This window comes from Colobus angolensis, unplaced genomic scaffold (genome assembly GCF_000951035.1).
Source record: "Colobus angolensis palliatus isolate OR3802 unplaced genomic scaffold, Cang.pa_1.0 Scaffold193, whole genome shotgun sequence".
Lineage (NCBI taxonomy): Eukaryota > Metazoa > Chordata > Mammalia > Primates > Cercopithecidae > Colobus > Colobus angolensis.
Window position 1 is genome coordinate 960,613 of NW_012115077.1, and position 10,458 is coordinate 971,070.

Sequence of the window (10,458 nt, forward strand, 5' to 3'; positions counted from 1 at the left end):
ACCCCGTCTCTACTAAAAATACAAAAAATTAGCCGGGCGTGGTGGCGGGCGCCTGTAGTCCCAGCTACTTGGGAGGCTGAGGCAGGAGAATGGTGGGAACCCGGGAGGCGGAGCTTGCAGTGAGCCGAGATTGCACCACTGCACTCCAGACTGGGTGACTGAGCAAGACTCTGTCTCAAAAAAAAAAATAAAAAAATAAAAATAAAATCAGTGTTTTCCTTGTTCTTTGACCACCTGGTCCTGCTCATTCCTGGCCTCTTTAAATTCCAGTGCTCTAGCTGGGCACAGTGACTCAAGGCGTGTAATCCCAGCACTTCGAAGGTTAGGGTGGGAGTATCGCTTGAGCCCAGGAGTTGGAGGCCAGCCTGGTCAACATAGCAAGACTCTACAAAAAACACAGAAAAAATTAGCCAGGAGTGGTGAGACACACCTGTAGTCCCAGGTACTCGGGAAAGCTGAAGTGGGAGGATCGCCTGAGCCCAGGAGGTCAAGGCTTCAGTGAGCCATGATCACCCCACCGCACTTTAGTCTGGGCAACAGAGCGAGACCGTCTCAGGAAAATAACAAAGACTAGTTCCCAGAATTCCAACTCCAGATTCTGAAAGCCAAGAAGTTTATCAGCCCATCTGCTGCCTTACCCTTCACTCTTCTGTTTGCTTTAGATGGCCTGGCCAAAAAGTTTGGGCTTACTCCCGAGCAGTTTGGGGAGAACCTGCGGGACAGCTACCAGCGGCATGAGACAGAGCAGTTTCCCGCAGAGCCCTTGGAGCTGGCCAAGGATTACGTTTGCAGGTAGGCGTGCAGCAGGTGACTGACAGGAGGAGGGGCCTGAGGGCCACAACACCCTGGTCCTGTAGCTGCACCATTTTCCCCACAGCCAGTTCCCTACTCCAGAAGCTGTGCTAGAAGGCGCCCGCTACATGGTAGCCCTGCAGATTGCCCGTGAGCCCCTTGTCCGGCAGGTGCTGAGGCAAACCTTCCAAGAGAGAGCCAAGCTAAATATAACCCCCACCAAGAAAGGTAGAAAGGTGAGCTGGGTGAAGGGCTTTGATCCAGGATGTTCCCCAGCTCTTTCTTTGATTGGCCTGAGTTTCTTGCCTTCCACTTCACTGAGCTGTGTGCCTGAAAGCAGAAAGGCAGTCTTTTCTCCTGGGGCCTGGCCCAGCCCATCCACAGGCTCATGATTCTCCCTTCATGTGTGCAGGATGTGGATGAGGCCCACTATGCCTATTCCTTCAAGTACTTAAAGAACAAGCCTGTTAAGGAACTGAGAGATGACCAGTTCCTCAAGATATGCCTGGCTGAAGACGAAGGACTCCTCACCACTGACATCAGCATAGATATGAAGGGAGTGGAAGGGTAAGGAGAACCCTGGCCTGGCAGCTCTCTGGGGAAGGCCTGGTGAGGAGTCTGGTGGAGGGAAAGGCCCCTCAGGAGTGGGGAACCACAATTTCATAGTTGAGCAAGCTGTTGTCTCTGGCTTGCTTAGAATGTTCGTGGACATTGGGTGTCACCTTTTCTCCATTCCTGACACCATAGCTTTGTGTCTCTCCTCAGCTATGGCAACGACCAGACATATTTTGAAGAGATAAAACAGTTTTACTACCGAGATGAGTTCAGCCACCAGGTGCAGGAGTGGAACCGGCAGCGCACCATGGCCATCGAACGGGCTTTACAGCAGTTCCTCTATGTGCAGATGGCCAAAGAACTCAAGAACAAGCTGCTGACTGAAGCCAAGGAATATGTCATAAAGGTGAGGGCAGAGACTCATGGTTTTTTGTGTTTTTTTTGAGACAGTCTTGCTCTGTTGCCCAGGCTGGAGTGCAGTGGCGTGATCTCAGCGCACTGCAACCTCCGCCTCCTGGGTTGATACCATTCTTCTGCCTCAGCCTCCCAAGTAGCTGGGACTACAGGTGCCTGCCACCAAGCCCGACTAATTTTTTATATTTTTAGTATAAAATAACATGGTTTCACTGTGTTAGCCAGGATAGTCTCGATCTTCTGACCTCGTGATCTGCCAGCCTTGGCCTCCCAAAGTGCTGGGATTACACCATCCTAGCTAACGTGGTAAAACCCCCGTCTCTACTAAAAATACAAAAAAGCCTGGGCGTGGTGGCTCAAGCCTGTAATCCCAGCACTTTGGGAGGCTGAGACGGGCGGATCACAGGGTCAGGAGATCGAGACCATCCTGGCTAACACGGTGAAACCCCGTCTCTACTAAAAAAATACAAAAAAAAGCCGGGCGCGGTGGCTCAAGCCTGTAATCCCAGCACTTTGGGAGGCCGAGACGGGCGGATCACAAGGTCAGGAGATCGAGACCATCCTGGCTAACACGGTGAAACCCCGTCTCTACTAAAAAAATACAAAAAAAAGCTAGCCAGGCGAGGTGGCGGGCGCCTGTAGTCCCAGCTACTCTGGAGGCTGAGGCAGGAGAATGGCGTGAACCTGGGAGGCGGAGCTTGCAGTGAGCAGAGATCGCAACACTGCACTCCAGCCTGGGCAACAGAGCAAGACTGTCTCAAAAAAAAAAAACACACACCCTCGCACGTGTGTATGAGTGTGTTTCCGTAGCACACTTGGTGAGCCTGATGACCATAATGTCATCATGTATGTAATATCCCTTGTGTCTCTTCCCCCAGGCCTGTAGTCGAAAGCTCTACAATTGGTTGAGAGTGGCGCCCTACCGACCAGATCAGCAGGTGGAAGAAGATGATGACTTTATGGACGAGAACCAAGGGAAGGGCATTCGAGTCCTCGGCATTGCTTTCTCCTCTGCCAGGTAACAACCTGTTTTTGCCTCCCCAGCACCATCTCTTACCTATCTTCCTAAATTTCATTTTTCTCTCATTTATAACTTCATATTGCTGATTATTGCACTCTTGTTTTTCTGTCTGTCTGGCAGAGATCACCCTGTGTTCTGTGCCCTGGTCAATGGTGAAGGAGAAGTGACAGACTTCCTTCGACTGCCCCATTTTACCAAACGGCGAACTGCGTGGAGAGAGGAAGAGCGGGAAAAGAAGGCAAGTGGCCAGGACGAGGTTACTAAGTGTACATCTGGAATATGTCTTATGATTCAGTGGGAATAAGTGTTTATGGTCTAAGCAAAATCCTATGCAAGACTGTTTGTCTCTGATCTGGTCACTGACTTGTCCCCTGGGATGCCTCACTTCCATGAGCAGTAGATGGCACTCAAGTTATCTGGTACAGAATTTGCTTCTGACTTGAGGCCAATTCCTAGGCCTTGTGTGCTTCTGGAGTTGCTTTAACTGCCTCTGTTCTTACCAGCATCTGGGTCAGGCTGTTCCAGCAGCTGAAAGCCACTGAGGCGTGAAGCCAGCCTTTTCCCTGCTTTAGCCTTTCAGGGTCTCTTTTTCCAAGGAAAGAAGACTTTCAGTTCATTTGATTGGTATATTTCTGAATTTTGTTTATCCTAATGGTATCTGTGGTATCTTTCAGTTTTGTTGACAGAGCCCCGTTCTTGAAAGAAAAACTTCTTAAGAAACAACTATTTTTTGGCCGGGCGCGGTGGCTCAAGCCTGTAATCCCAGCACTTTGGGAGGCCGAGACGGGCGGATCACGAGGTCAGGAGATCGAGACCATCCTGGCTAACACGGTGAAACCCCGTCTCTACTAAAAAATACAAAAAACGAGCCGGGCGAGGTGGCGGGCGCCTGTAGTCCCAGCTACTTGGGAGGCTGAGGCAGGAGAATGGCGTAAACCCGGGAGGCGGAGCCTGCAGTGAGCTGAGATCCGGCCACTGCACTCCAGCCCGGGCGACAGAGCAAGACTCCGTCTCAAAAAAAAAAAAAATGAAACAACTATTTTTTAAATTGTATTATTATTATTATTGAAACAGAGTCTTGCTTTGTCGCCAGACTGGAGTGCAGTGGCAAGAACTCATCTCACTGCAACTTCTGCTTCCCAGGCTCAAGTGATCCTCCTGCCTCAGCCTCCCAAGTAGCTGGGACCACCAGAGGCGTGCACCACCACGCCTGGCTAATTTTTGTATTTTTTGTAGAGACAAGGTTTCACCACATTGCCTAGACAGGTGTCAAACTCCTAGACTCAAGCGATCCATCTGCCTCAGCCTCTCAAAGTGCAGGTGTGAGCCACTGCACCCAGCCCTTAAAATCTTGAAATGGAGATCAGAATATCTAATAGTCCTAATTAACATTTTAGCAAAAGTCACACCACAAATGAAATAGCCACAGAAGGAGGACATGCAGGAGTGTGAGGCACTGGAAAGTAAATCATAAGAAACTGGACATCTTGGCCGGGCTCGGTGGCTCAAGCCTGTAATCCCAGCACTTTGGGAGGCCGAGACGGGCGGATCACGAGGTCAGGAGATCGAGACCATCCTGGCTAACACGGTGAAACCCCGTCTCTACTAAAAAATACAAAAAACGAGCCGGGCGAGGTGGCGGGCGCCTGTAGTCCCAGCTACTTGGGAGGCTGAGGCAGGAGAATGGCGTAAACCCGGGAGGCGGAGCCTGCAGTGAGCTGAAATCCGGCCACTGTACTCCAGCCTGGGTGACAGAGCAAGACTCCGTCTCAAAAAAAAAAAAAAAAAAAAAGAAAGAAACTGGACATCTTCAGGCTGAAGAAAATCATACTTAACTGTGTTGATCTTTGCAAAGGGCCCGCACCCAAAAGAGGGCAGCTACTAGTTCTTTGTTTTGTTTCATCAAAACTAGAACCAGTGGCTAAGTATTAGATTTTGGTCTACAATAAAAAAGAACAGTTTTCTCACTTCATCCTTGCGACCTAGCTAGTGGCAGCTAGTACCACTGGAGTGCAGTTCTAGTCAGTGGAATTATTAAGCAGAGGCAGGGTGGCCAACTTTCAGGAAGAGGTGGGAATGGTTCCTTGGTAGCATCTTGGACCAGATATCTGAAGACTTTTCCAGTTCTTACAAGATCTCCAACATAGGGAGACAGAATTGCCTGAAATCTTCACATCCTCAGAGCCATTCAGCTTCAATTTTCTTTCAATCCAGGCTCAAGACATTGAAACGCTAAAGAAATTTCTCCTGAATAAGAAGCCTCATGTGGTGACAGTTGCAGGAGAGAACAGGTAGGTGGGGATTAGACCACACCTGGTTTAAGGCTATGACCCAATTCATCCCTTATTATTGAATCTGGCATATGCCCGTAACATGTGGGGCTTGTGCCTGTGCAGGGAGTGTCCCTGGTGATGTTTTACCTCATTGTCTTCAAAGCCCTTTCCTCCCTGCCCCCAAGGCAGTCATGAGACTGTCCATCCCTAAGAAAATATATTCATTGACTAACACTCATCCCACCAGGGACGCCCAGATGTTGATTGAAGATGTGAAACGCATTGTACATGAGTTGGATCAGGGCCAGCAGCTGTCATCTATTGGGGTAGAGCTGGTTGACAACGAGTTGGCCATTCTCTATATGAACAGCAAGAAGTCAGAGGTAATGCTGGAGTCCCACCCTTAGGGCCTGCCCAGGCAAGTGCTATTAATCCCAAAGAGATTAAATAGGGAAACAAAGGTTATCAGGGCACAGGATTATACCTGTGTACTTACCCATGCAGAAGTTCTCCGTTTTGCAGTTACGGTTCAGATTGGGAGTCCCAGAAATTAAATCGGTCCCAGGAAAAAGATCCCAGAGAAGCAGAGAAAATGATTTAAACAAGAATGGTTTGAATTTCCTCTTGATGTTGGAGCTGAGGGGATTTTAAGGCCCTGCTGACCCTCATTTGACTCTAGGCAGAATTCCGGGATTACCCTCCAGTGCTGAGACAGGCTGTCTCCCTGGCCCGGCGCATCCAGGACCCTCTGATTGAATTTGCCCAGGTGTGCAGTTCTGATGAAGACATCCTGTGTCTCAAGTTTCACCCCTTGCAGGTGAGTAGGATTTGACAGGCAGACTCGGGTGGAGGGAAAGGCAGAGTAACCTTACTCCTGCCTGCTTAATGTCAACAGGAGCATGTGGTGAAAGAGGAGCTGCTCAACGCCTTGTACTGTGAATTTATCAACCGAGTCAATGAGGTCGGGGTCGATGTCAACCGTGCCATTGCCCACCCTTACAGCCAGGCCTTGATCCAGTATGTTTGTGGCCTGGGACCTCGGAAAGGGACCCACCTCCTGAAGGTAGGATTGAAGTGAATTCAGAAATTTTAAAAGTTGCCATTTCGTTGAATATGAATATATACTTTGTCAGTATAATTTAACAGCTCAGGAAGACCAAGGTCAGTGACTTGTCCAAAATCACTCAGCTAGTGAGAGTCAGAGTCTGACTTCAGACCCAGTTGGCCAAAGCTGTGCCCTTCACTGCTACTTGCACCACCACGCCTGGCTGATTTTTTGTATTTTTAGCAGAGACGGGGTTTCACCATGTTGACCAGGCTGGTCTCGAACGCCTGACCTCAAGTGATCCACTTGCCTCAGCCTCCCAAAGTGTTGGGATTACAGGCATGAGCCACTGCACCCAGCCAACTAGTGTTAACTTGTAACTTGTAAGCCATACATTAGTTGTATATGGTCTTTGGTGTAGGTATAACATCATTTATTTATTATTTTCCCATTTAAAGCAAAACTTTGTTTGTTTTTTAATTTTGAGTAGTCGATAGCGTGCTGTAGTGCTCAACTAGATACTGGGTGGGGACAGAATTTTTGTTATGAGGGTTTAATAGAGACTGGAACAGTCTGGGGAGGTGGGGCCTCCTTACTGCCCTGGCTCAATCCAGCTCTCTCCCCCAGATCCTGAAGCAGAACAACACCCGGCTCGAGAGCCGGACGCAGCTGGTCACCATGTGCCACATGGGTCCCAAAGTCTTCATGAATTGTGCTGGCTTCCTCAAGATCGACACGGCCTCCCTGGGGGACAGGTGATGCCCTCTGCCTGGATGGGGCAGGAGGAATTCCCTTGTGGGCTTTGTTTTCGGGTTTCAGGGGTTAGGGCTATCAAAGGGCCACAAGCCATTTAATTTAGGAAATGTTTTAAAGAAAAGGTAAGGAACTTTATTCAGTCAAGAGCCCCTGACCTATGGAAAAGATCGGTTCAATTATGTGAAACATTTTTCATGTGAGAGAAACATAAAAAGAACCAGCTTAGCTTATAAATTAAGCATGGAAAACACAAGATTTTGTTCAGTGAACACAAACTTGCTTTTTTTTTATTATGGTTTGTTGTGGCCAGATAAGGGTGGGAATAGCAGGGGCAATGAGAAAGGAGTTTGGGGGTATGAAGAGATAAGGAAGGGGGAGAGAGATTTGGTATGTTCTGAGATGATGTTATTAAGAGAAAGTTCTATTCACTTGGACTTTGGACTTCACTATTGACCTCTTCCTCTCCAGAAGTTATCAACTCAGTCTTTGGAGGATCTTTTCCACGGGCACATAGCTCCTCATTCAGTAATGGAAATCAGTGGGGAAATAGGCTTCAAGTTCTAAAACTTCATTTTCCACTCAGCTTTGCTGTAACACTCCACGAATAACATAGGTCCATGTGAGTGCACGGGCAAGACCAGCCTGGGAAGGCTTTATGGGGGAAAATAGCTATCAGCAAATTTTCGAAGGTTTTTTTTTCCCCTTTCTTGATTTATCTTATTATAAGACTCATATAACTTCATCATATAAAATTCAACATGTAGAAATATTATGCAGAAAGTGGAAGTCCCCCATAATCCCACCCCCCAGAGATAACTACCATAACAATTTTATGTATACTACAGTTTTTCTAAATTTTATTTTTGCTATGCATTTACTAACTACCCATTTACTACAAAAATGGGATCATATAGTTCATAGTGTTTTTGCAGTGCATTTTTCACGTATCAATATATTGTGGCCATCTTTCCATGTCAGCACACATAGATCTACCTCATTCTTGTTAATGGCTGTATAGTATTCCATTGTATGGAGGTGCCCTAATTTATTTAACCAGTTCCCCATTGGTGGACATTTGGGTTGTTACTAGAAACTTCTTGTTCTATATCCTATTCCTTTTCTGCCTTTCCTCCAGCACTGACTCATATATTGAAGTCCTTGATGGTTCCCGCGTCCACCCTGAGACTTATGAGTGGGCTAGGAAGATGGCAGTGGATGCCCTGGAATACGATGAATCAGCCGAGGATGCCAATCCTGCAGGAGCCCTTGAAGAAATATTGGAAAACCCAGAGCGACTCAAAGACCTGGACCTTGATGCCTTTGCAGAAGAGCTGGAGAGGCAGGTAAGGAACAGCATGGAAGGCCCGGCAGGAAAACTCATCCCAAGTGGCCAGGTTGGTAGGAGACTTGGGTAGTGAGTGTGCAGAGAAAGCTTGATACTGTTAGTATGGCAGACTTGATCCTCTCATCTCCCTGCCCTCCTCTACTGGATTCCTCAAGGAAGTTTTTGGTCTGCTTGTTAAGGAGCCACAGGATTCTGAGATTGCCACCATAATTACAAGGGGCAGGAGGGAGTTGGGAGGATGTCAGTACTACAGTTTCCATCTAGGCCCCCTTTCCTCCTTTCTAACAGCACAGCTTTGCTTATATCTGTGGACTCATTGGGGTTCCGTGAAGCATTTTGATTACAGGACAGTGTTTCATGGCTAAGTTTGAAAACCACCTTTAGTAAATGTTGATGGAAAGAAGAGAAGAAGCCCTGATAGAAACGTACTCCCATCTGGAGAGGCCCGCCCCTTCCACGGGACTCCCTGAGGCTCAGGTTGGGGGGCAGCTGCAAGGCTCTTCTTGATAGGCTTCTTCCCCAGGGCTATGGTGACAAACACATCACACTCTATGACATCCGGGCAGAGTTGAGCTGTCGATACAAGGACCTCCGGACAGCCTACCGCTCTCCCAACACAGAGGAGATCTTCAATATGTTAACCAAAGAAACACCAGAGACCTTCTACATTGGTAAATTCTGGGGTCGTTTTTTTATTGGGAGCAGGGGGTGTGTTTACCATGTACATTCAAACCAAGCAGCAGTTCCAGCAGATTGAGGCAGGTTTGTGTTGTACATGGGGAAGACCAGGAGAGCATTTTAAAAGACTGAAGAGTCCTGGACTGGAAATCAAAACTGAATTTAAGGTCAGATGTGCTTCCAATGTGCTGTGGAATCTTCATGCAGTTAGTTTTCTTATAGCTTTATTTTCTCTATCATCAAATCAGGGGAACGGCCAGGCACAGTGGCTCATGCCTGTAATCCCAGCACTTTGGGAGGCCAAGGCAGGCAGACTGCTTGAGGCCAGGAGTTCGAGACCAGCCTGGGCAACATGACGAAACCCCCATCTCTACTCAAAATACAAAAATTAGCTGGGCGTGGTGGTGGGCACCTGTAATCCCAGCTACTCTGGAGGCTGAGGCAGGAGGATTCCTTGAACCTGGGAGGCAGAGGTTACAGTGAGCCAAGATGGCGCTACTGTACTCCAGCCTAGGCAACAGAGCGAGACTTTGTCTCAAAAAAATAAATAAAGTTCAGGAAGAGTTCCCTCTTCAAGGATGGGAAGGAAGTCAGATATTCTGTCACTTAAAGGCTGGTGGAAATAAGTTCTCTCCACATTCTCTGAGCCTGCTCCCCATCCTCTTTCCTTCTTGCAGGAAAGCTCATCATCTGCAATGTCACTGGCATCGCCCACAGGCGTCCCCAGGGTGAGAGCTATGACCAGGCGATCCGCAATGATGAGACAGGGCTGTGGCAGTGCCCATTCTGTCAGCAGGACAATTTCCCTGAACTAAGCGAGGTGTGTGCTGCAGCGTTATCTTGCTCAGTGGATTTTCTTGGTTGAATGATCTCGGTGCCTAGAAGGGAATCAGAGATGAGGGCATTCTAGATCATGCTCTTACCAAACAAGTACACAAGGAAGGAAGACAGATAGGAAACATACAGGTTTAGCATGAAGTCCCTTCTGAGAAGGCTGACATAGCTGGTCACAGTGGCTCACGCCTATAATCCTAGCACTTTGGGAGGCTAAGGTGGGCGGTTCATCTGAGGTCAGGGGTTCGAGACCAGCCTGGCCAAGATGGTGAAACCCCATCTCTACTAAAAATACAAAAATTAGCCAGTTGTGGTGGCACAGGCCTGTAATCCCAGCTACTCAGGAGGCTGAGACAGGAGAATCACTTGAACCGAGGAGGTGGAGGTTGCAGTGAGCCAAGATCATACCCCTGTACTGCAGCCTGGGCGACAGAATGAGACTTCATCTCAGAAAAGGGAAAAAAAAAAAGACTGACATGGAAACTTATTACAGTCACTGGGTCAAAACAAAATGGCAGCCAGGCATGGTGGCACGTACATATAGTGGTTCACGCCTGTGCCAGCTACATCGGAGGCTGATTTGGGAGGATTACTTGAGCCCAGGATTTCGAGGCCAGCCTGGGCAACATAGCAAGACCCCATTTCCTTTTTTTAAAAAGGAAGGGGCAGCTGGGCGCGGTGGCTCATGCCTGTAATCCCAGCACTTTGGGAGGCTGAGGCAGGCGGATCACGAGGTCAGGAGATC

The 10,458-nt window shown here is 48.3% G+C and overlaps 1 protein-coding gene across 2 annotated transcripts in view; it reads left to right on the forward strand.

Moving 5' to 3' along the window:
* SUPT6H (suppressor of Ty 6 homolog (S. cerevisiae)) overlaps window positions 1-10,458 on the forward strand; it is a 54,413-nt gene that overhangs the window by 33,625 nt on the left and 10,330 nt on the right. For both annotated transcript variants that reach the window (XM_011940790.1, XM_011940791.1), the window contains exons 14-27: window positions 663-792; window positions 878-1,028; window positions 1,205-1,359; window positions 1,558-1,753; window positions 2,640-2,779; window positions 2,903-3,020; window positions 4,997-5,073; window positions 5,303-5,438; window positions 5,735-5,872; window positions 5,951-6,118; window positions 6,728-6,855; window positions 7,992-8,199; window positions 8,725-8,872; window positions 9,557-9,699. In XM_011940790.1, the coding sequence (XP_011796180.1) occupies window positions 663-792; window positions 878-1,028; window positions 1,205-1,359; window positions 1,558-1,753; window positions 2,640-2,779; window positions 2,903-3,020; window positions 4,997-5,073; window positions 5,303-5,438; window positions 5,735-5,872; window positions 5,951-6,118; window positions 6,728-6,855; window positions 7,992-8,199; window positions 8,725-8,872; window positions 9,557-9,699 (2,036 nt within the window). The remainder of the gene's footprint in view (window positions 1-662; window positions 793-877; window positions 1,029-1,204; window positions 1,360-1,557; window positions 1,754-2,639; window positions 2,780-2,902; window positions 3,021-4,996; window positions 5,074-5,302; window positions 5,439-5,734; window positions 5,873-5,950; window positions 6,119-6,727; window positions 6,856-7,991; window positions 8,200-8,724; window positions 8,873-9,556; window positions 9,700-10,458) is intronic.